General features: G+C 34.1%; 1 protein-coding gene across 1 annotated transcript; it reads left to right on the forward strand.

The window, feature by feature from the left end:
* Positions 1 to 3,032: 3,032 nt before the first annotated feature.
* Positions 3,033 to 3,808, forward strand: LOC110664045 (uncharacterized). Its single transcript, XM_021823567.2, has 2 exons — positions 3,033 to 3,111; positions 3,435 to 3,808. Exons 1-2 carry the CDS (start codon positions 3,033 to 3,035, stop codon positions 3,806 to 3,808), a joined length of 453 nt encoding a protein of 150 aa, XP_021679259.2.
* Positions 3,809 to 26,995: the final 23,187 nt, after the last annotated feature.

Here is a 26,995-nt window from a genome sequence, read left to right on the forward strand (position 1 = left end):
CACATTGTGCCAAGTGTCAAACCTATATTTAATCTTGATTTTAATCATCTTACATGATTAAAAGACATATGGCAAGCTTATGTATAGTGCCATGTGTCACCATCTCATGGTGTCATATGTCACCCTGTGAAATGATCAAAATGCCCCTATGTCTTAATTTTGAGTTCTCAATCCCAAAATAATTGTTTTTCTTCTTCTAATCAATTTATATCAAATATAAATTAATTAATTAATCTCTATTAATTAATTTCTCATTAATTAAATTTATATTTAAATATTTTAAATATAAATTTAACTTATACTATACATCCAATAACCTAGATTTGGTTTCAAACCATTCTAGGGACTTTGCAATCTAATTGCAAATCAAACCTATTTAATTAATCAATTAAACTCTTTAATTAATTAATTAATTAAATCATATTTAATTTGGTGATTACTTGTGTATGTGTGTGACTTACTAGGCTCATCACTAATTGGCAATGAGACATAATATCAACTCTTAATATCATCAGAACTCTTTCTTACTATAAATGATTTCTCTAAATCATTTTATGCACCTCATAGACCATGGTTAATACCTAGCATAGCATGCCATGGCCACCCAATTAGTAATAAGGTTTACCTTAAATGAACCTATAATCATATGTTACCATGCACTAGAATCTCTCTGTTACAAAATTCCAACTCAAGCTGGAGTTATGGTTTATGTCAACCCCCATTTGCTATGAATATTATGTTCTCTTTTAATTCCAATTCTTGATTAAAAAAATTTTCTCATTAGAAACTCTTTTCTGATTAAATCTATCTGTCCTGGCCAGGAACTTGAAACATCAAGAATAATTAAATGAACATAGGATTTTATCCCTATTTACTTAGAGGAACATATTCCATCTTGATCAACACGTACCTCCATATATAACTAGGAAGAGCAAACACATGCCCATATACCCATACACAGTACAAGTATGAAAGCAGTATCAAACTCAAACCACCTATATATAAGATAACTATGCTATCTCAGGTCTAAAGATTATATGCACTGATATGATTTATTACAATACATTGACAAGAGTAAACTCTATGTGCTTGTCATAAATGTCACTGGTTCGACCTACTTATCATGTATAAGTGCCTATCATGTTTGTTATATGGCATGAGACTCACCATTCCATCTTATTTACATTTCATATAAATAACTTGGGAACAAACATGATTACAATCTTTCTGGATAAGTCATGTCCTTATTGTAAAGTATCCTCGATTGTGAACCTATTTATGATACTTTGTGCTATAAATGCTGTCACTCATATTCTTAACAACTTAAAAATAGAATTTCTAATAAAATATCAATGGACCTTTTCTATTACACATAAATACATTATGTAAACGAAAAAGTGAAAATGCCTTGTATTAATAAAAACATGTACAAGATACATACTAAATGATATGCTCTAGGGCATACTACTAATAGGTAATTCATTAGGTATGCTACGGGAATATGTCATGCCTTACCAGGGATAAGGTGTGACACTACTCACTACTTTATTACTTGTTAGCGATCCGTGCACTTGTGGGGTTAAAAAACCAGCAAACTAGTTTTTAGCGCTGTTGCCGGGGAATTTAATTTTGGCAATATTAAGTGATAGGCAATTTAGCTGATTTAGGCATTTGCATTTATTATTTAATTTTACTTAATTTGTTTTATTTCTTTTATTTTTTTTTCTCAGGTATTTGATTTGGTGCATGACTAGAATAAAACTAGAGGAAGAAGTTTTGGACTTGGATCCCAAAATAGATAGGATGCTAAGAACCATCAAGAGAGAAAGGAAACGCTAAGAACAAAATTAGGGCAATCTAAAAACTCCTATCATGGTCGATAAAAACAATAGACCAAGACTCCTAAGGGACTACGGAGCTCCATCTATACAAGGATTTCAGCCCAGTGTTACGAAACCTACAGTGGAGGCCAATAACTTTGAATTAAAATCGGTATGGCTCCAAATGATTCAACTGACCCAATTTTGAGGTTCACTTACAGAAGATCCACACTACCACCTCCAATGCTTTCTTGCCCTATGTGACACATTCAAGATGAATGGAGTCTCTGATCAGGCTATAAGATTCAGAGCATTCCCATTCTCCTTTCGAGATAGAGCAAGGAAGTGGTTACTTTCACAACCAGCTGGAACATTCACCACTTGGGAAGACCTCTCATAAGCTTTTCTGGCAAGGTATTTCTCACTTGCAAAGACTGCAAAGTTGAGGGGTGAACTCAACACGTTTATGCAAAAGGAACGTGAATCACTCTATGATGCATGGGAGACATATAAAGACCTACAGAGGGAATGTCCACACCATGGCATAGAGGATTGGCTCCTAGTTCAGAATTTCTATAATAGGCTACTGCCCTCTACAAGGAGCACAGTAGATTCAGCTGCAGAAGGTGACCTAATGGAGAAAATTGTAACACAAGCACTTGAACTTCTGGAGAGGGTCGCTTATCATAACTACGAGTGGTCAAATGAAAGGGAGAACACAAGAAGAACAGCAGGGATCCTAGAAGTGGATGCCCTAAGTATGATAAATGCTCAGTTTGACCAGCTCACAAAAAGGCTTGACATAATGCAAGCCAATACCGTAGGGATGAACAATCAACACTGTGACAACTGCAAAGGAGGGTGTATGATTTCAATGAAACCTCTACGGAACAACTGAACTATGTGAATAATGGAGCAAACTTCAACCAGAGGTAGCTCAACAATCCATACTCAAATACCTATAACCCTAGATGGAGAAACCACCCTAACTTCTCATGGTCTAACCCCCAGAATTAGCCCATGAACAAATAGCAAGTGTACAGACCACCAACACCCCCAGGATTTCAGAATAGAGGACAAAACTTTACACAGCTATCACCACCTCCTCAACCTCAACAGCTTGAACTGAGGTTGACTATGGAATCCATGATGGAGGGCTTCGTAGTAGCTCAATAATAGCAAAATGAAATGATAAAGTAGTTAGCTTCTAGAATGGACCAACTAGCCACCCACAACAAGATGCTTGAAAACCAAATTGCTCAACAGGCAAGTTCTTCAAGCAAAGCAGCTGGTAAATTGCCAAGTCAATCAGAAATGAACCCCAAAGAGCACTGTAAGGCAGTTACCTTGAGGATCGGCAGAATATTAGAAAAATAACCATCAGAGGGAAAATCAACTAAACAAACCCTTGATGAACCTGAAAACCTAACAGAGGAGAAAGAAGAAGAAGCTAAAAAGGAGTAGGAGGGGAAATCAAGAAGAAGAAAAAGCTACCAGAGCCATATCAGCCCCCTCTACCTTTTCCTTAGAGATTCCAAAACGCTAAACTGGATAAGCAGTTTGGAAAGTTTTTAGAAGTTTTGAAGAAACTCTACATCAACATTTCCTCTATAGAAGCACTATCTCAAATGCCATCCTACACCAAGTTCCTTAAAGAAATTCTTTCGAAGGAAAAAATTCTAGAAGACTATGAGACTGTTGCTCTTATAGAGGAATGCAGTGCCATACTACAAAATAAGCTGCCACCAAAGTTAAAGGATCCAAGAAGCTTCTTTATACCGTGTTTTATTAGCAACACGACTATAAACAAGGCACTCTATGACCTAGGTGCAAGTGTAAGTCTGATGCCTCTGTCAATATGTAAGAAGCTGGATGTAGGAGAGCTTAAACTTATAACAAATTCACTGCAACTGGTTGACTGGTCTGTAAAGTACCCTGTGGGCATCCTAGAAAACATTCCTATCAAGGTGGAAAATTCTTCATCCTAATTGATTTTATTGTCTTGAAAATGGAGGAAGACGTCCAAATTCCTATCATCATGGGAAGACCTTTCTTGGCAAATGCCGGAGCTATCATAGATATTAAGAATGGGCGATTAACTCTCAAGGTAGGAGATAAAGAAGTGGAATTCAATCTGTTCAAAACAATGAAGCACAAACTTGAACCTGATGAATGCTTAAAGGTTGATACAGTTGACAAGCTAGTTGAAGAGGAATTTAATAAAGCACATCTTGAAGATCCTCTTGAAGCATGCATAGTGCACAACCACACAGTAGATAATAAGGACACAAAAATTGCAGCTTGTGCATAATCTTTAACAGTCAATCCACCCCTACCCTCAGCTCAAGCTTTCAAGCTAGAAGAGCTAAAAGAGGAGCAGCCAAAGAGCAAGTCCCAGGAAGACTTTGGAGCTGTAGAAGTATGGAACGAAACCTCAGGTGCCTTCAAGGTCGATGGTCAAAGATTGAAGCCATACTTCCTAGGGGAGAGAATTGAAGATGGATTCACCCAATCCTACAGCACCCCTCCACCTCCATAATGAAGCTGAAGAGCAATCCAGCAAAGAACAATCCAGCTAATGACTATAAATAAGTACTCTTTAGGAGGTAACCCAAACACTTTTGTAACCTCTCTTTTTATTTTCATTACTTTACTTTATGTTCTTTAATTTTTGAAGGTACCCTAAATCATAATTCTACAAAAGCAAGGAACAAAAAGTAAGGGAAGAGGGAACATTAAGTTAAAACCACAAGAGGAGATTGCACAAAATCGGGGAAGTAACTATGTTGCTAATACTTACTTTCATCTCATTCATATAGATAGGAATACTCTAGCGTGAATAAGTACATAAAAGAAAGAATTGAAAAGCCAGAAATTTACATGGGCTATCTAAAAATTTTACACGCCTCGTGTAACATTTTGGAAACTCGAAACTGCACTTGCATAGGCTCTAGAAACTTACACGGGTTCAACCCATGCAACGTTACACACACCATGCTTCAGAAATAAAGAGAAAAAATTTTGAGTTTAAGAGAGACAGAGAGTTACATGGGTCTCTTAATAAATTTACACAAACCGTGTAACTTAAATGTTAAAGAGACTTACGAACAAAAAGTTACATGGGTCCTCAAACATATTTACACGGGCCATGTAACTTAGCAAAGAATGAAATTTTCGAACAGAAAGTTACACAAGTCCTTGGACCAGGACCCGTGTAGTGATACATGCCCTGTGTATCATGTCATGGAGGTGATGCCTGGGGCACAAAAATGTGCGAAACGAAAGGTCAAAACGACCCTTTAAATTCCCCTCTCACCTTTAAACTCCCTCCCACTCAAAGACTCTTCCTCTCTATGCCTCTTTCTCTTTAAAAACCTCTTAAATCTCCTATTCCCTCACAAAACCCTAGCCTTTCCTCCTCTCTAAAGCACCAATGGCACCTGTAAAATGCCCTGCAAGGAGAATGGGCTCTTCCTCAAGGCAAGGAGGAGATTCCTCACCCTCACCTCCTCAACCATCACCCCAGCGCCCGAGAACAAGGCAAGCGCCACCTCCACCACCTCCACCACCTTAACCCCATGCATAACCCGCACCTCAACCGCAACCTCCATAGCCAGCACAACCCAAGTTCTCCATCGCCTAGACATTTCGTGATTCCACCCACTGAGACTTATGTGCACGGCTTAACAACAGGAGGATTATCTCCACCAAGTACATGGATTTCGGGTTGTTGGAACAACTTGGCCTACGCGAGGAAGTTGATGGGCTGCTCGACAGCATTGGGTGGACTAGATTCACCCAACTCCAATTCCTCGCCTACCATGACACCACTCTAGAGTTCCTTGGGAGCTTCAAGGCCACCTTATGGCCCAGTGATATAGAAGACAGAGGGAGGATCGAATTCCAATTACTTAGCATTGATCGAGTGATGAACATGGATGAGATCAACGCGGTGTTCGGCTTTGACAGCACTGGGTTCCAGGAAATCCCACAAAATAGAATGATCCACAATAGCATGGACTTCTGGCACTCCATAGCACTGAACACCGATGTTTATAACTCTACTAAGTCCAAATCCTCTGGTATCACTAACCCCGCTTTACGGTATATGCACAGGCTCACCCCCCACCCAATCACGGGCCGTGGCAATAGCTTGGGCATAGTGAACGCCAATGAGCTATTCTTTTTATGGTGTATGGTCACAGGGTAGCATTGCAACACTGGATTCTTCTTGTGCAATCACCTACGCCACCTATCTCACCAGCCAACAGGCCATATAGTTCTTAGTGGTCTCATCACAGCCATCGCATTTTATTTCAAATTCGTCTCGAGACATCACAGGCTGCGCTCCATCCTTGGCATTACCAGAATTGACCAAAACATCTGCATATCTATGGGGATATGTAAAAAGGTTGGCAACATATATTTCTTGGTTAATGATGAAGGGAACGTTATCCCTAGGTGGGAAGAAGCATGGGAAGACCCTGGTGAACCCTCACAAGCATAGGAGGAAACGCAAGAGCCATTCCACCATGAGTCCTCCACTTAAGTGCCTCCCTACACACCACCACTGACAGACCCCGTCCTTGCATACCTTCAGCGTATGGAGGCCACCCTAAACAACAGGATGTAAGCACTCGAGACAGCCTCCAAGAAGCCCACAACAAGCTTAATCTGATAATGGGGATGCTGGATAGAGAAGGACCATCATCACCATCAGAGACTTTCTAGAGTTAGGACTTTAGGATGAGTTCTTTCATGTAAAATTTTTATGCCTTAGTCCTAAATTGTACTTATAGGTCTCTGTTACTTGCTTTTTGTCCAAACTTTCAATTCTTAATACATAATATGCTTTTTTATAATTTTTGTGCTATATCTTAATTTTGCATATTATGTTGCCAATGAGGACAATGTCAAATTTGAGTTTGGGGGTACAGATGCATTTCATGCACTGCATTCATCACATTTCATTACACTACTTAATTATATCCATATTATACTTGTGTATCAAAATTTTAGAAAATTTTGCAAAATTTTTAACTTTTTGAAATAGCTTTTAACTTAGAATTATAACCATGAATATTAATAAGCTAATAATTGGACTCCATGGAATTGAGGAATGAACGTATCTGGATAGGTAAAAAGGGATTTAATTTGTTGTTTGTGAAAGACTTAATCACCTTAGTGGAGCTAGACTAGTTAATCCCCTTCATAACTATTAATTTGTCACATTGAACTTGCAAAGTTAGGAGAAAATTTTTGAAATACAAAACAAACCTAAAAATGCCTCACCAGCTCTAGAACATGTCTCTTGGATCTATCAAGGTGAAATGCTAGCATATGCTAGATAAAGAGATGATTAAGGCATTCTTTGATATAGCCCCACTACGCCTTAACCATCCCCAATTAAATTATATACCTCTTGCAGCCAACTTGAGCCTATATTTTTACCCACGTAATTTTCCTTATTTACCCACAAATATTTACCTAGCCCCTAGCCTAAACACTCACCTCACCCTTTTGAGGAAGTCTAGTGTATGAAGGATAGGTATATCAAGTGTAAAAGAAAACATGAGGAGAATATGTGAAAACCAAGAAGAGTGCAAGTGTACAATTAAAATCAGGAAAAATTTGTCTTTCCAACCCAACAAAAGCAATGAGTTTGGGGGAGAAGACAAAAGGGACATAAAATAAAAATAAAAAAATAAAAGAAAAAGGAAAGAGAAAGTCCCAAAATAAATATCATGACAGTATGCTTGGCACTATAAAGAACCCTTCTTCCCTATGCAAAATTGAAAAAGTAAACTTGGTATACTTAGAGCTTTGTGCATGAAAGGCTATCCTCATATTTGCATTCCTTAAAACCCTTCATTGGTAACCAAATCATCACCCCTTAACCCCATTACAACTTTTTTAAAGACCTTTTGATCTTTTGAAAGTGTGCACTACATTAGTAGAGATAGGAAATTAAGATGTGCCTATAGAGTTGGAATTAAATCAAACTCAGTAATTTCTATAATAAAGGCAAGATTAAGGGGAGAAAGTGTTTCTTAAGTCTATACTGCTAAAACAGGTTATTTGTGACTTATTAATAGCCTCGCATAGAGGAGCAATTAGTTGAAACACCATGAAAGGAGGTGAAGCTTTAAATAGGCAGCTGTTGAAACCCTTATGCCTTGAAAGAGGGAAATTAGTGTGAAAGATTGAAGGAGTTCAATTATGTGCATATTGAATTTATGGTTGTCTTTCTAAGTTGTCCCCTAAAATGTATTCTAAAAAGGTTTTGATTTGCTTGAGGACAAGCAAAAGTTTGAGTTTGGGGGTATTTGATACACTTATATTATATAGATGTTTTTAAGCACATTTGTACAATATTTCATGGCATTTAGATAGGTAATTTCATGCATAATCTCCAAATTCATTAACATTTGTAAATTTAATCACTCTACACTAAATTCTATATTTTCTGAATATTTTTAGATATTTAGAGGAGTTTCCAAAGTATAGGAGTAAAGAAGGATGCTTGGAAGAACTCAAAGAAAGAAGATTATTGCTGATACATAGTACACGGGTCATGTAAATACACCACAGACCCTTGTAACTTGCTGCCAGAAGAAAGCCAAAGAAGAAATAGAGTACACGAGCTGTGTAACACGACTCCTATAACCTCTGGAGACCCATGTAAGATTATGCCTGGCAAAGCTCAAAGAGTTCCTGGAAGAACAACAGTACACGGGCCGTGTAATCAGATCTTTGTAAATAGCCAAGGCCCGTGTAAGTTTCTGCCCCAACACAAGATGTAACATTCAAAGCTCCAGTAAGTTACACGGCCCTGGGTCGTGTAGTGATACACGGGCCGCGTATCAGCTGACAGTTAGTTTCCTGATTAGGGTCCTAGCTCCAGTTCTTACAAAGAAAAGAGACTTCTAATGCTTTTTGGACTCTAAAAACCTAACACTAGACATTCAATATAAATAAAAGTCGCAGAAAATAGAGATGGGGAGATAGAAGATCGAAAATCTTCATATACATATTTTTATACATTTTAATCATTCTTTTAAAGTCGTCTTGAAGAACAGGGCATTATCAACAAGGAGGAGTCCTCAGTCAAAGTTTCACAAGTTTAAAGCTGCAGATTTCGTTTGGTTCTTTTATTTTATTTCTTTAAGCTATGCTTATGTTCTTTTATTTCATTTTGTTATATTTGCTAAACTCACTATGAGTGAGTAGTTTCTTTGTTCTAGAATTAGGAGAGTAACGCTTTATTTCATTTCTTTAAGCTGTGCTTATGTTCTTTTATTTCATTTTGTTATATTTGCTAAACTCACTATGAGTGAGTAGTTTCTTTATTCTAGAATTAGGAGAGTAACACTTGTAATCGTTATTATGGATAAATATTGAGTTTTATTTATTGGAATTGAGATTTATTCTTTGATTCAATTTCTTGTATTCTTTATGCATGCTATGTGTTGGTATCTACTTAGTTATGATCTAAGATATTAATCGAAGAATTGAAAGGTGAAGAATAGTATTGGAAAATCAGGATTTTGAACTTAAAAAATCTGATCTAGAGATAGACTGATGACCTTTGTGGAGTTCCATAATTAATCATAAATCTTAAAGGGTTTTTATTAAGGCTAATCACCAACGAAAGTAGGGTTTAGCTCTAATTGAAACACACCTTAAGTGCCTTGAAAGAGGACTTAAGATATCTTAGGATTAATTTCCATCAAAGCAACGATCCTTAATCCATTGAATAAGATAAGACTAAATCCATAATAAGGTTAAAGTGTAAAATCTTAATTCTGGAATTATTTCGAATAGATTGTTGCACTCTTAGTTCATTACTCTTCTAGTCTTTAGCATTCAAAATAGATCATATTCTTCCATATTTTATTCGGTAGCCTAGACAATCAAAATTATTGTGTAGTTTAGTACTTACTAATTAAATTCCTCGTGGGACGATACTCTACTCACTACTTTATTACTTGTTAGCGATCCGTGCACTTGCGGGGTTGAAAAACCAGCAAACAACATGCCGATTTATTTTATGATTTACCAAATATTTAATTTAATTTATTTACATGCCAAAATTTATTTTTTTTACAAATAAAATTAATTTTAATTTATCAAATATTTATTTAATTCAATTTTCATACAAAGGTGGGCTAAAAATGTAAACAAAATTAATTTTTATTATTTATCTAATAAAATCCTATTATTACTACATATAGCATACAAAAATGTTATTTTGAAAATTTAGAGATATTTATCTTAAAATAATTGTGGTTGCCATTAGGGCAAACTACCATTTCAAAAAATGACTTTCTCTTCTAGTATGGTATGTTTAAGCTCTGCGCAATTATTATCCTCTTTTGCACTTATCTTAGTGCTACTTAATAATTTTATTTATAATATGAAATAAACTAATAAACTTATATTTGGCTTAAATTACCTAATGGTCAAGGGTCTTTTAATTTAATTCTAACACTTCATAATACCATGTCATGTCATATACAACATTAAAATTAGATCAAAATACAATTTAAAATTGAAAAAAAAAATTATAAACCAACATGAAATTTGCAGATCTAGGTAGATTTATAGTATTTTGAGGTTTAAATTTCTAATGTCATCAAAACATGTATAAAAATTACAAAAAAAATTTAGAATCATGCCAATACATCATACAAAATTATAAAATTAATAATTGATTAAAAATACAAAATAATTTATAAAAAATTAGGGTTTACTGCTGTTTTACATTAAAGATAGATTGACACTACTTTTTTAAAATCGACGTATCTCACAAACCATAAAAGATGTTGACATCAAACTAATGAGAAAAGTTAGCTAAGATCTTGAACTTATTTTTAGAATCAATAAACACATAAAAAGATTAAATATTGGGGAAGGCCCTAAAAACTGGCTATTCTATAGATCAGATTTTGCAGACATTTTGATTTTGAATGGCCATAACTAGCTCAAATAAAAAACGTTTTTCGTGATTCTTGAGCCTAAAATTATTAGAATTTCACAAAGAATACAAATATAATTTTTTTTTTACAATTTTTTCAAAAACAAAAAAGTAAAAAAAAATGAACCCTAAAAAGAGACGTGTACAAAGTTATTGATTTCCCTCAAATTCACTACATAAATATATATGTTATGAACGTATGAGATAAATCAGAAATATATAATCATGAAAATATAATATATGACACGTTCTTGAATATTTATCATTTAGTAACACTCATCTTTAATCAAATCTTGATTACTTTCTCAAATTAAGAACAAAGAAAGAAAAGGAAAAAGAGGAAGGAAAAAGGGGCGATGACAGAGAGTCTCTTCTTTTTTTGTAGCTAGGTGAATTTGTTCTCTTATTTTTTTTTTCCTATCCTCCTCCTATGAGGTATTTATAGGGTTTAGGTCAAAAATTATACAGAAAGTTTATGTAATCCCAAATAAGAAGGTTTAAAGAGTCTTAAAGAGAAAAAAATTTTTTTTTTCCTCTTCAATGAGAGAAAAACTTCTTATTTAAGTTTTATTTTCCTTTACTTTCCTTTAATTGCCAAAAATAAAATAAAAAGAATCATGGAATTTTATTTATTTAATCAAAATTGCTCACTAGGCCTCATTGGACCCACAGGTCCCAATTACGCTTAGTTGGGTTTTTTTTTTTTTAAGTTTTAATAAATTTCTAGAAATAAATTTAAATAAAAATAAACTTTATTTAAATTTAATTAATCATTTTTTGTTCTTCAAAATTATTTTCCCCTAGAAATATGCCATACATATGATTATTCATTTTTAATGCCTCTAAATATATCTTACAATCATACAATTTTTTTTTATCATTGGGTTCCTCATGGCCTAAATACACATGCTCACAATGTCACACAAATAAGGGTTTACTGTTTGCCCCCACTTTTGCAAGATTTGAAAACAATGCAAAAACATTGCTCAAATTTCATCAAAGTGACAACACAATTCTTTGAAAACTATTTGAAAGCAAGCAAGGTATTAGTTATGAAGATTGAGTATATCTTTCTCAATTGATATACCCATTGCCTGAGTTAATTTCAGGACTTTGAGTTCTAAGACTAGCTATGATCTCACAATAGTGAATATTGAGTGTATCTTGTTTTGTCAATACCCTTTGTGTCATGGGACTAGTTATGGTCTCACAACAGTGACAACTGTGTGATTTGAAATTTAAAGTGCATCTTGCTCTGTCCATACCCTGTATGTCATGGGACTTGCTATGAACCCACAATAATGATAAATGTGTTATTTGAAAATTTATGGATTTGTATTTAGGACTGTAGTTCTAAATTGCCTATATGTCCCCTTTTTTTGTAAAGGAATCAGAGCCACATGTAATTTGATACTTGAAAACTATGGTGATGTATGAACTTCTATACCTTATACACCTATAGGTGACATGTTGATGCATGATCTTCTATGCTTTATACAACTATGTCGTGCGCTCTAAACAAAGTCGAAGGACTTACAAAAAAAAAAAAAAAACTGATCTTTTAATTTGTAAACTAGACTGGGTCTTAAAATTGCCTATGATCTGTGTGCTTTCTATCTTTCATGTATGCATGCTTATTTTTGCTAGGGAACATCTTCGAAAACTTCAATGGAAATGAATATCATTGGGATTTTTCAAAAAATTTCAAAGCCTTAATGGTGGTATTGTGGAAAACTCACTGGAGGTAAGAATCTTCCAAACTTTTTAGAAAATAAAAGGCACACCAAGAGACTACATCTAGGCCAAAATATAATTTCTCTCTGATTTTTCTTTAAAGTCCCTTTTCTTTCTTACTATGTCTTGTCATTCTAAAACTATGTTTAAACTTATTTTACTTGTGTATTTCCTTCTTTGTGCTTTAATTTTGCCTAAAATGCCCTTTTGGGTTTTTATTTCAGCGAGCTTGCTTTAACTTTGGCCTAAGCTGCTCTTTTGAGTTTTACACTTAGAGAGCTTTATTTTTGCCTAAATTGTCTTTTCAAGTTTTCAATTTTGGTCTTTAAAAGAAAAAAGCTATCAAGGAGTTCACTATTGATTATTCTATCATGGTAAGAAAAATTACATTGAACTGAAACATGCAGTCCTACTTTGATGTATCCTTTTGGACTTAAGCATTTAGAATCATAACTAAATAGAATCCATTTCTTATTATGCAATAAAAATCTTCTTTTATTAATTTGAGCACACCATTACCTCTTTTGCATTTGGTTTTGCCTAATTTCTAACCTTTCAAAGTTAGAAATAAACTTTATAATTTGTTGAATGGCCTTTCCGAGTTTTCCATCCAGATCTTCACGCACTCTCCTTTTGCCTAGGCTGCTGTTTTGGATTTTCAACCTAGTGTTTATTATTTTTCTTTTCTTCTCTCTTTTTTTATTTTTTTTTATTTTTTTCTTTTTCTTATTTTTTCTTGACTGTAACTTTTGCCTAGATTGCCCTTTGCATGTTTTTAGCCTAGCAGGCCTTTCTCATACAAAATACCTTTTAAGCCTATTAAGATTAATCGGTTCTTGGAACTCATTTTCATTCAGGTCTGATATTCTCACGACACCTCCTGGCAAGACCTTCTTGACAATATATGTGACACCCCTTACTCGTTTACAGTGTAGCCGAGCAAGGCATGCCACACAATGTGCCGGAGCACCATATCTTATCTTATTCCAATTTATAGTTCTTAATTTGTTGATTAAAAGGCTTTTGAGTGAAATTCATAATATTTATGTCATTTATTGAAATTTCGATTAATTCGAATTTCCAAAAATTTTACAGAAAATCCAGCAGAGTATCGGCTATAAACTGAAAAAACAGTTTTTCAGAACCTGTTAAAACACTCCCAATATGTTCATCATATTCTCAACTCCTTTAACCATAAAAAAAGTCTCAACAATTCTCAACATTTCCAAAACTCAATTTCACGCATATCATAATTAAACTCAATTTCATGGGAAAATACTCAAATTTTACTAATTAACAAAATTTACAAATAATTACAGTGACATATAATTACATGAGTTTATAATGTACAAAATAAAAACTAATGTCTATTACAAAATGCAAAATACAAAATACAAAAGAAGCCTAAGGGTCCTACCAAAGATGCACTGTAATGGAGGTGACTCTGAACTCAATACAAATCTGAATGCTCACCTAGCCTGAGGTCTGCTGGGCTCTCTATCCGTGTCTTCAGTACCTACACGTGACAAACAGTGACGCGCTAAGCAATACAGCTTAGTGGTGCCAATATAAAATAAAAATAAACTAAAATAAATAAATATGCCAAATTTGTGGTATTGTTTTATACAGGCTGAGTTTTTGGCAATTATTCATAATATTATTAATTTTAGCACTTTTTATATTTATTATTTGTTTATAAATTATGAAGACTTATTTCTGGTTGCCCAAGTAACCTATACTTGTGGCTGGACTGGATAAATAGGTAAACTGGCACAGGGTACCTAGTACCTCGGGCAGTCACACCATTGGTCACAGAGTGTCTCCAGGTGTGCAACAGAATGGCTAATAAGCCATAACAAGCATCGGGCACAAGCTCAAGTGTATCAAGCATAGCAAAATGGCCATAGGCCATAATATCATAAAATGACATAAAATATCACAAATCACGGAATGGCTTAAAGCCATATGCAGTACTGCTATCGGAACCCTATTAGCATGTCAACCTATCCAAACCAATCATTCTAGGCATACTAGAGCATGTTTACAAATTAGTTGTTTATTTCTTTACACTTTATGTTTATTGGTTGCTATTCACCTTACTATTCATGCACAAATATTGACTTTTTCATACATAATAAATATGGCAGTTCCAATTATACCAAAATCCCACATTTTGAATTTTACACTTGTTGACATTAATTGCCAACCTCAATTCAAAACTCATTTAGAGTTATTTCAAATTTTCAAATTTCATTACCTAAGTTTATTGTTCTATTGGACTAAGTTACAGTGGGAAATTGGCTAAACTTCCTTCATCAAAGTTGTTCCTTATTGTCTCTAGTTTAATTTCATTTTTGAACCACTCCACTTGGAGTTTAGTAGCACAAGTTATGGCATTTTTACCATAACTGACAAGAATTGGTCATTGTCCAGATTTTCTGGGCAGAATTTTGTTCTGGCAGTTTTGGTATCCTGAATTTGGCTAGCAATTTGAATTAGTTAAGGTTAGAATTTAAGTTTGTGTTCTTCATGAAAGTTGTTTTACATTGTCTAAGCTTTCCATTTCCATAAAAATCAGGTCATTTGAACCTTTCTACATCAAGTTATGACTATTTGAATAAACACTATTTATTTAGTCATTTTCCAGGGCCAGCATGTTGGTTACCTGGATTGAGGAAATTTTTAAGTCAACTTAAATTGGTTTTCTGCATAGGGTCCCTTCATAAAAAATGTGGCTTAAGGTCTTAAATTTCATCTTTAATTAACTTTACACCAATTAGAGCAACATAGCTCAGGTTATAACCACATAAACACACTGGACTCCAAGGGTCCAGAATCCCAACAACAAGGTAGCATACCAATTCCAATTTCCATGCCACAATTCATTCTAAATTAGGGTCAATTCACCTCAAATGGTCATTAATTGACCATTAGATCACCAATTTACTATCAATTCAATAAAACCCTCATTAGCCCTAAACCTTAATTCCCAAAGTTTGATTTATAACAACACACATGGAAATCATTGTCCTAATACATGTACACATATTATAACTATCACTACACCACTTCAATTCCATCAAAATTCATCAAGGCCATCTTCCATTCATGGCTGCCAAAATTCAAAGAAGCTCAAACATGCCTACTTTTGTTTAATCTTCACAAATTCTAACTCACTTAAAGGTCCTATTAAAGAATATAATGAGAAAGAAAGAAAATATGGGCACCAACCTCAATTGAAGTTTTTCCCAAGCTTGCAAAACCCTTTCTTTTCTCTTCTTTTTGCTGCCCCAAGCTTGTTCTAGTTGCAAGGATGAATTTTAATAAAAGGAGTTAGGGGTTTTATGGTAGAAATCAAGTAAATCAAAGCTTGAAAGAAGAAGAGCTATGGAGGAAGAGAGAGAGAGAAGAGTCGGCCAAGGAAGAAGAAGATGATGGAAAATGAAAATTGTTTTTCATCTATTAATTTCTTTTATCTCCTTTAAGTGAGCTTGTCAAATTTTAATTGGGTGAAAAATTTTAATTGCATTATGCTTACTTAAGCATGATGTCATAATTAAGCATTTACTCTCATTTTTCTTTTTCTTTCTTTTTTACTCATTTTTAGTTAATTTTTAATCAATATTAATTCACATTTTACATCATATAATTCACTTAATTTATTGGACAAGTTGGTCAAAAATCATCTCTGAAGGTGAAATGACCAAAATGCCCTTCGTTTAGCTTATTGAGCTAAAATTGTCTGTATTGATTGTTGTAATTTTCCTTGTGTTTTCTTAGCAATCTATTGTCATTGAAACCTCAATAATTCTTCACTGGAGTCCAAAAAAAATTTCACAGGGTTTTCCCACAAGTATAGACTTGACAACTATCTTCACAGTCGCTTCCTGTTAGGTCACCCATCGCCGGAGCACGGGCTCATTTAACCTTATTGTATTTTAATACTAAAATTTTTCCTTAATTTTTCTTACCATTATTTGAGTTATTTATGACTCCTCACCCTAGTCTAAATATAGTTCCATACATTCTGGCTATCCGGACCGACATTAGTCACCGGAACAGTAGAATGTACGGATTAGCTAAAGTAAGGGAGTTACAGCTCTTCCCCTCTAATTAAAATTTCGTCCTTGAAATTTACCTGATGCAAACAGTTGAGGAAACTATTGCCTCATCGTCTCTTCTCTTTTCCAAGTTGCCTCCTCAGTGTTGTGGTGTAACACCCCTCACCCGACTATAGTGTAGCCGAGCAAGGCGTGCTACAATCGGTGCCGGAGCACCCTAACTTATCTTACTTTATTTTTTTTAATAATTTTGAATTTTTTTAATTTAATATCAATTATTTTTCGATGGAGAAATCAGCGGAGTTTCCCCTATTTTATTATCATTTGGTATATTTCAATATTCACCTGTTTGAAATTCAACAATATTTTCAAAATAAAATCTTATCCATGCTAATCATAATTATCTCATCAATCATTCTCATAATTTTCTCATATTTCAAATCTCATCCATACATTTCAATTTCATAATCATTTCCATACATTTCCATTCATACTCAATTCATATGTAAACATTCTCAAATTACATAGGCAAAATTTTCAAATTTTCTTAATTTACATAATTTACAAAATAATTACAAAATTTCATAATTTACATGATATATAAATTAATTACATATGAAAAAGCTAATTTATTAATTTACATCGCATTCCTATTAATTACCTGTTCATAATATACATTACAATACAATATCTAAGCATTTTATACAAAATATAAAATATGATCTATATGGGCCATATCTACATGCATTGCTGAGGAGGTGACAACCTTGAATACTTTAGACACTTCTGCAGATCAAAACTCCCAAAATCTCTATTTAATATTTTTATCTGGGCTTTACCTTCAGTACTTGCGCGAGGAAACAATTCCATCGCGCTAAGCATTGCTGCTTAGTGGTGCAATAATATAACAAGGAAATAATATACAAATAAAGATAAAAACAAAATTCAGATAATTAAGATTTATTTATACTTCATATGCGGTTTCTAAAATTTAATACGTTTTATCCTAATTTAGTCTTCTTTAGAAGTGTTTATTTCGCCAATGTACAGTAATAATGTACAAAGAAAAATGATCTAAAAATAATAAATTTATGCTTATATTATTATATAAGTCACATTTGCAATATTTATTTATGTTATAATTTTCTTTTCTAATCTTTTAGTATTTTCTGAATACTTGCTAGGTTGTCTCAGATTATCTCATAATAAGTAAATTTTAATATCGATCCAGTTCATTTCGATTCTTTCTAATAAATAACTATTCTAATTTATTTTAGGTCATCTTACTCATTTATTTTATTTAATTTTTAATATTTTTAATTGCTAATATTCTTAACTTATTTCAATAAATTTCACTGTCTAAGTAACCTATGACAGGCTGACTAAACTGGATAACGGGTCGTTGGCACTGGACACCGTGGTGCCTCGGGCCGTCATACTATGGGACGCGGAAAGTCAACCACGTATGCAGTCAGTATGGCTAAAAAGCCATGATAACACATAATCGGGCATAAAAGCCATGAATGTTGGCATAAAGCCATGAATACGGGCATAAAGCCTTTCGCAGTACTGCTAAAACAATACCCTATTGGCATGCCAATCTATCCAATCTGACACACATGTCTAGGCAATACAAGGGCACATAATATCATTAAATATTAATATATTGTGTTTTATGACTTCATTATTTCATGACTAATTTCATAATTTATACATTCATCATAATATTCATACATTCTTTACATCATTGATATTGATCACAATTCACATTCATTTGATCTACCATTCAAATTCAAAACATCTTTCCTTTCTCTCTTGATAGGAACCTAAATCCCAAATGACGCTTTTATCACATTTATTCATTCAACAATCTATTCATGTAAGGTACATTTCATACTTCAAGTTGTATTGCTAATAGATTATGAACTCCATTGGTATTGGGAGTATAAGTCTCAATTACAAAATTTTTGGTATTCATTAAGTCATTCAAATTCACCAATTACAATATATATTTATACATTACTCATAATGACTTCTTTAATTTCTTTTATTATTTCTTATGTCTTTAAGGTTACTATTCACACATTACTATTCACTCAAATTGTTAACTTTTCATATATAATAGGTGTGTTAATTCCAATTGCAATAAGATTCCACATTTTTTGTTCTAAATTTGTTGGCATTGATTGCCAATTGCAATTCAAAGCCTTCTAAAAGTATTTCCAAATTTTCAATTTTTATATCCTATGTTTACTGTTTCATTGGTCTATGCTAAAGTGAAACTTTGGCTAATCTTTCTTCATGAAAGTTGTTCCTTTATGTATCTAGTTTAATTTATTTTTTTGAATCACTCCATTTGGAGTTTTGTAGCTCAAGTTATGATCAAATAACCATAACTGGTTCATTTCCTAGTTCTGGTTCCTTAGCTAGGCAGATTTTGTAGTTACATTTTACAAATTTTATTTACTAAGTTGCAGTCACATTTAGGTCTAGTACTCTTCACAGAATTTGTTTCCCTATGTCTTATGGTCACTCAAAATTTTGAATCACAATTTTTTAAGTTTTGTAGAATTTATTATACCAATTTAATTGGCCTAGACTCTAGTACCTTGTGTCTTCAGGGTCCAGATTCAGTTCAGTGAGTACGAGTGGATTTTTAGGGTTCTTACATTCATAATTTGAGGAAGGTTTCCAAAACAAAGTTAGATCCTCTATCTTAGGATTCTGAAAACGTATGGTTCATCCTAAATGGAGTTTTCTAGTGGAAGATATGCCATAAACACTAATCTAGGGTCAGATGAAATTGGGTAAATTTCCAGGTTTGGATGTACTAAGTTCTTTTAAGCATTTGACCTAATTCCTTTGGGTTATGGGTTTTGGTCAAAATACAAATATTGTAGACCTATGTCTTATAAAACTTTTCCCATTGGTTTCATTGCATTTAAATTTTTATAGACCAAGTTATGGCTATTTTTCCAAAACTGGTCGGGTAGTCTATGTCCAGAAAATTCTGGGCAGAATGGTTCAAGTCTGTTTGGTGTCCTAATTTGAGTCAACAATTTCATTAGGTTAGAAGCATTTTTGGGCTTGCTGTTCTTAATGAAAGTTGTAGTACTATGTCTAATCTTTCCAATGTATAAAATTCAGGTCATTTGGACCTGTCTAATGAGAGTTATGGCCAAATGAATATGTGCTGTTCATTTGGTCATTTTTCTGGGTTCAGTGTTTGGATATCCAGATTGGACCAGCAAATTGGCCAACTTAGGGATAGAATTTGGGCAGGGTTTCTTCATGAAAAATGGGGAATTTTGTGTCTAGTTTCACCTCCAATTGCCCTCATACCAATTGGAGTCACAAAACTTTAGTTATAGGTCAAACAATACCCTGGACTCATAGGTCCAAATTCCTACATAAGAGAAGCACTCCCAATTTTCAATTCCACCTAACTTCCAAACTTCAATTCACATTTATAGCACTTCTAATAGTCAATAATCAACCTCAACATCATCAAATTCAAGTCACAGCACAAAATTCCATATTTGGGCAAACCCTAAATCAACTTGCATAAATTTTTAAATTCCAAGAGAATTTCTAGCACTAACCTTATTCTTCTAGCTCCAAGCAACATTCAATCAACCCAACACTTGATTCACCTCTTTGGGGCTGCCAACCAGATTTTCCTTTCACTTTTATTCCCACTTTCCTTGGGTTTTATGGCTGGCTATGGAGGTTTATCAAGGCTGCCAACTATTTTTGTGAAGGAAGGTAATGATTTGGAAGCTTGAATTGGTGTTTTAATGATAGGAAAATGAAAGAATTTGAGAGGAAATGGAGAAAGAGAGGGTTGGATGGGAGAATGGTGGAGAAGAAGATGGATTTTTCATTTTTTTGACTCATTTATCTCATTTTTATTTGTTTATTAAATGGTTGTCTTATGGTGATTGGTGGAGAGCTTTTTAATGATATCATCATATGTCATAAATCTAATTTAATTCTATTTTCTTTTTTTTTTCTTTTCTACTCAATTTCAATTTAATTTTTAGCAATATTTATTCACATTTTGTGTCATAATAATTATTTACTTAACGGGACAAGTCGGCCAAAAATCACCTCTGAAGGCGAAATGATCGAAATGCCCTTCGTTTGGCTTAACAAACTAAAATTATCTGTACCGATTGAAAAATTTTTCTAAGCCTTTTCTTAGCATTCGAATGCCATAGAAACCTCAATGACTCTTCTTTGGAATCCTAAAATTTATTTTATGAATTTTCACCCGGGTCTAGGGCTCCTAGTTGCGAGAATCGCAACTTTCCACTGGGTTACCCATCGCTAGGGCACCGGCTCATTTAACTTGGTTGTATTTTATTTCTAAAATTTTTTCTAAATTTTTCTTATTAATATTTGAGTTATTTACGACTCCTCACTCTAGTCTAATTATTTTTCCAGACGTTCTAGCTGTCCGGACCAACACCGGTCACCGGAACAGTAGAATGTGCAGAATTGTTATAGTGAGGGTGTTGCATGTGGTGCCTCCAAAGCACTTTCACCAGTGGGATTTGCTTGTTCCTCAATTCCTTTACTTCCCGAGCCAGGATCTTTATGGGTTCCACTTCATTTGTCAAATCAGATTGGATTTCTATTTCTTCCATGGAGATGACATGCAAAAGGTCTGAGCGGTATCTTCTCAACATGAATACATGAAACACTGTAGGAACAGAAGCGTGAAAAACAGAAGTTTATACCATTGAATTCAAAAATTTTCACCTAAGGTCACATGCATCATGCAAGATTTATTTTTATCTATTTGATTTCAATGATAAATAACATATTAAAACTCTTTTAATATGTTTTTGGATCTGTATTTTCCATTTAAGATTTTAAAATTAATCAGTTTAATTTTAGAACCCTATATTAAATCAAGAACGATTACACTAACCTCTTGATGCGTTGCAGCGTATTTGCGCCTTTGAGATTCGTCTTCAAGACACCAAATTGTCCCTCTAGCTTGTCTACACCAAAAACACCTATGGCATCCCTTGAACAGCTTCTAAAGCTTTTTCTATTATTTAGAAAATCAAGTTCTGCCTTTTAAGAGATTAAAGATGTAAACAGGACACTAGAAACAATTTCTAGTATTTTTAATTCAAGAGATTGATGGCTAATCTCTTTGAATTGATGAGAGATGAAGAAGAAGAGATGGAGAGCCTCAAAATAGTGTGACAAAGGAGGAGTGGCTGCTGGTTGTCTTATTTTTAATTCATAACAACACTTATATAGCTAGGTCAACACATTAAACCCTTGCCACATGTCACCCTCTGATTGGTTCTAGGTTTAAATTGACCCAATCACATTGTGCCAAGTGACAAACCTATATTTAATCTTAATTTTAATCATCTTACATGATTAAATGACATTTGGCAAGCTTATGTGTAATGCCATGTGTCACCATCTCATGGTGCCACATGTCACCCTGTGAAATGACCAAAATGCCCCTATGTCTTAATTTTGAGTTCTTAACCCAAAATAATTATTTCTCTTCTTCTAATCAATTTATATCAAATATAAATTAATTAATTAATCTCTATTAATTAATTTCTCATTAATTAAATTCATATTTAAACACTTTAAATATAAAATTAACTTATACTATACATCTAATAATCTAGATTTGGTTTCAAGTCATGCTAGGGACTTTGCAATCTAATTGCAAACCAAACCTATTTAATTAATCAATTAAACTCTTTAATTAATTAATTAAATCATATTTAATTAGGTGAAAACTTATGTATGAGTGTGACTTACTAGGCTCATCACTAATTGGCAATGAGATATGATATCAACTCTTAATATCATCAGAACTCTTTCTTACCATAAATGATTTCTCTAAATCATTTTATGCACCTCATAGACCATGGTTAACACCTAGCATAGCATGCCATGGACACCCAATTAGTAATAAGGTTTATCTTAAATGAACCTATAATCATATGTTACTATGCACTGAAATCTCTCTGTTACAAAATCCCAACTCAAACTGGAGTCATGGTTTATGTCAAACTCCATTTGCTATGAATATTATGTTCTCTTTTAATTCCAGTTCTTGATTAAAAAGATTTTCTCATCAGAAATTCTTTTCTGATTAAATCTATCTATCCTGGCCAGGAACTTGAAATATTAAGAACAATTAAATGAATATAGGATTTATCTATATTTACTTAGAGGAACAGATTCCATCTTGATCAACACCTACCTCCATATATAACTAGTAGGAGCCAACACATGCCCATATACCCATACACAGTACAAGTATGAAAGTAGTATCAAACTCAAACTACCTATATACAAGATAATCTGCTATCTCAGTCTAAAGATTATATGCACTGATATGATTTATGACAAAACATTGACAAGAGTAAACTCCATGTGCTTGTCATAAGTGTCACTGGTTCGGCCTACTTATCATTTATAAGTGCCTATCATGTTTCCTATATGGCATGAGACTCACCATTCCATCTTATTTATATCTCATATAAATAACTTGGTAACAAACATGAATACAATCTTTCTGGATAAGTCATGTCCTTATTATGAAGTATCCTCGATTGTGAACCTATTTATGATACTTTGTACTAGAAATACTGTCACTCATATTCTTAACAACTTAAGAATAGAATTTCTAACAAAATATCAATGGACCTTTTTTATTACACATAAATATATTATGTAAACGGAAAAGTGAAAATGCCTTTTATTAATAAAAATATGTACAAGATACATACTAAATGATATGCTCTAGGGCATACTACTAACAAACACATTTTGGATTTTGTTCAGCTCTAATGGTAAAGCTAGCCTATAGGCTATTGGACCCACACGTTCAATAACTTTATATGGGCCAATGAACCTAGGGCTTAACTTACCCTTTCTCCCAAACCTTAACACTTTCTTTCATGGTGAGACTTTGAGAAATACCTTATCGCCAACTTCATATTCTATGTCTTTTCTCCTCAAATCAGCATAAGACTTCTATCTATCTGAGGCAACTTTCAAATTGGCTTTGATTAACTTCACTTTCTCTTCAATCTGTTTCACTAGGTCTGGTCCCACAAGTTTATCTTCGCCCAGTTCAGTCTAACATAATGGTGTTCTACATCTCCTCCCATACAATGCCTCATACGGAGCCATCTGAATGCTAGCTTGGTAGCTATTATTGTATGCAAATTTTGCCAGTGGGAGGTATCTGTCCCAACTTCCCTCAAACTCAATAACACAACTCCTCAGTATATCCTCAAGGACATATCACATATTTCATGTTATTATTATCATTTCAATTTAATATTTGTAATAACTCAATGAATTTTGAGTTTTACCTGAATTACTCATTTCGACTGTCCATCCGTCTGAGGATGAAAAGCCGTGCTAAAATGGAGTTGTGTGCCCAAGGCTTCTTTCAACTTCTTCCAAAATTTGGATGTGAATCTCGAGTCTCGATTAGATATGATGAAAAGTGAGATTCCATACAGTCTAACTATCTCATTGATATACAATTCTACTAGCTTCTCCAGTGAGTAGTCGATTCTAACTGGCAGAAAATGAGTTGATTTAGTTAACATATCCACTATCACCCATACTGCATCATGTTTCTTTTGGGTGAGTGGTAGACTACTGATGAAATCCATGGTGACTCGGTCCCATTTCCATTTAGGTATGCTGATGGGCTGTAACAAACCTGATGGAACTTGATGTTCTGCTTTGACTTGCTGACATGTCAAGTATCTAGTCACATAGTCAGCTATGTCCTTCTTCATACTAGGCCACCAGTAGTGAGGCTTCAGATCATGGTACATTTTTGTGCCTCTTGGGTGCATAGCATAAACACTGTTGTGTGCCTTTTTCAAAATACTTGTCTTCAATTCTCCATTATCTGGTACACACACTCTTCCTTTGTAGTACAAACACCCATCTGCTTTCACCTTAGAATCAGTTTCTTTTTCCTTTGGGATTTTGCCCATAATAGCCATTAGCTTGTCATCTACCTTTTGTCCATTTTGTATCTGCTGTAGCAAGTTTGGCCTTACTTGCAACTCAGCCAAAATAGCTCCATCATGAGCTAAGGATAGACGGGTATTCAACGATCTCAATGCCACAATGGACTTTCTGCTTAGAGCATCAGCAACAACATTTGCCTTTTCAGGATGATAGTCTATTACACAGTCATAGTCCTTCAGGAATTTAATCCATCATCTCTGTCTAAGGTTCAGCTCCTTTTGGGTTAGCAAATATTTCAGACTTTTATGGTCTGTGTAAATGTACTACTTTTCACCATACAAGTAATGCCTCCATATTTTTATTGCAAATATGATCGTTGCTAGCTTCAGATCATGAGTAGGGTAGTTCTGTTCATGTGGCCTTAACTACCTAGAAGCATAGGTGACCACTTTCTCCTCTTGCATTAATACACACCCTAGCCCATTATGTGAGGCATCACTGTAGACCACAAAGTCTTTCCCGAATACCGGCTGTGTTAACACTGGTGCCTCTATCAACATAGCCTTCAACCTCTCAAAACTGGCTTAACACTTATCATTCTAGTCAAATCTGAAATTTTTATGCAGCAACTTAGTTAGTGGAACAGCTATCAGAGAAAACCCCTTCACAAACCTTCTGTAGTAACCAGCTAGCCCCAAGAAGCTTCTGATTTCAGTTGCATTTCTGGGAGGCTTCATTCCATCACTGCTTCAATTTTCTTAGGATCTACTCTAATCCATTAGCTGATACTATGTGTCCAAGAAAGGAGAACTCACTCAACCAGAAGTCACACTTGGACAATTTAGTATATAGTTTCTTTTCTCTCAGAGTTTGCAGAATAATCCTCAAATGCTCATCATGTTCTTCTCTGTTCTTAGAATACACCAGTATATCATCAATGAAGACCACTACAAACCAATCTAAGTATGGATGGAAGATATGGTTTATAAGGTTTATGAAAGCTGCTGGTGCATTTGTAAACCCAAATGGCATCAATAAAAATTTATAGTGCCTATACTGGGTCCTGAATGCAGTCTTAGGCACATCTGCATCCTTTACCTTCAGCTGATGATACCCTGATATGAGATCAATCTTGAAAAATATGCCTGCTCCCTTCAATTGATCAAACAGATCATCAATTCTCGGCAATGGGTATTTGTTCTTCACAGTTACTTTGTTTAACTGCCAGTAATCAATACATAATCTCAAAGTCCCATCCTTCTTTTTCACAAATAGCATCGGAGCTCCCCATGGTGACACATTGAGGTGTATGAACTGTGACACCCCTCACCCGGCTACAGTGTAGCCAAGCGAGGCATGTCACAGTCGGTGCCGGAGCACTCTATCTTATCTTACTTTATTCCTTTAATCATTTTCAAGTTATTATCTTTTAATATCAATTATTTTTCGACGGAGAAACTAATGGAGTTTCCCCTATTTTATTAAATATTAACGTGATTCACTATTCACCTGTTTGAAATTTTCAATAATATTTTCAAATAAAGATCTCATCCATGCTCATCATTTCTGATAGTGTCCATACATTTCGATTCTTATTCATTACCATGCATATTCATTCATGCTTATTTCATATATCAAAATTTTCAAATTTTCATTAATTACATAATTTACAATTTACATAATATACAAATTAATTATAATTTTATAATTTATATTTCAACATAATAACTAATTATAAATACATAAAATAACTTTTGCGAGCCCTATCTATATGCATGGCTGAGGAGGTGACAACCTTATACATTTCTAACACTTCTGCAGATCCGGACTCTAAGATCCCAGTCTCATATCCACTGGGCTTTATCTTCAGTACCTGTGCGAGGAAACAAATCCATCGTGCTAAACATTGCTGTTTAGTGGTTTAATAATATAACAAGAAAATAATATACAATAAAAAAAATAGATCAAAATTTGGATACTCTGGAATTTAATTTAATTTCATATAATACTTCTAGTATTAACTATCCTTTGTTCTAATTTATTCCTCTTCAGAAGCGCTCAATTCGTTCATAATAATTAAATTTTAATATCATTCCAATTCATTTCAATTCTTTCTGCTAAATAACTAATCTAATTTATTTTAAATATTATTACTCATTTATTTAATTGCTAATATTTTCAGTTGCTAATATTCTTAACTTATTTCAATAAATTTCACTACCCAAGTAACCTATGACAGGTTGACTAAACTGGATAACGGGTCGTTGGCATTGGACACCACGGTGCCTCGGGCCGTTATACCATGGGAAGCGGAACGTCAACCACGTATGTAGTCAGTATGGCTAAAAAGCCATGATAATGCATAATCAGGCATAAAAGGCATGAGTACGGGTGTAAAGCCATGAGTGCGAGCA

This window comes from Hevea brasiliensis, unplaced genomic scaffold, assembly GCF_030052815.1.
Source record: "Hevea brasiliensis isolate MT/VB/25A 57/8 unplaced genomic scaffold, ASM3005281v1 Scaf161, whole genome shotgun sequence".
Taxonomy (NCBI): domain Eukaryota; kingdom Viridiplantae; phylum Streptophyta; class Magnoliopsida; order Malpighiales; family Euphorbiaceae; genus Hevea; species Hevea brasiliensis.

What these genes read in the sequence shown, in the direction of transcription:
- LOC110664045 (XM_021823567.2), top strand. Translation starts at nt 3,033, where the DNA reads ATGGACCAACTAGCCACCCACAACAAGATGCTTGAAAACCAAATTGCT. An exon ending in TTCTTCAAGCAAAGCAGCTG is followed by an intron (nt 3,112 to 3,434) that starts GTAAATTGCCAA and finishes TTTCCTCTATAG; the next exon opens with AAGCACTATCTCAAATGCCA.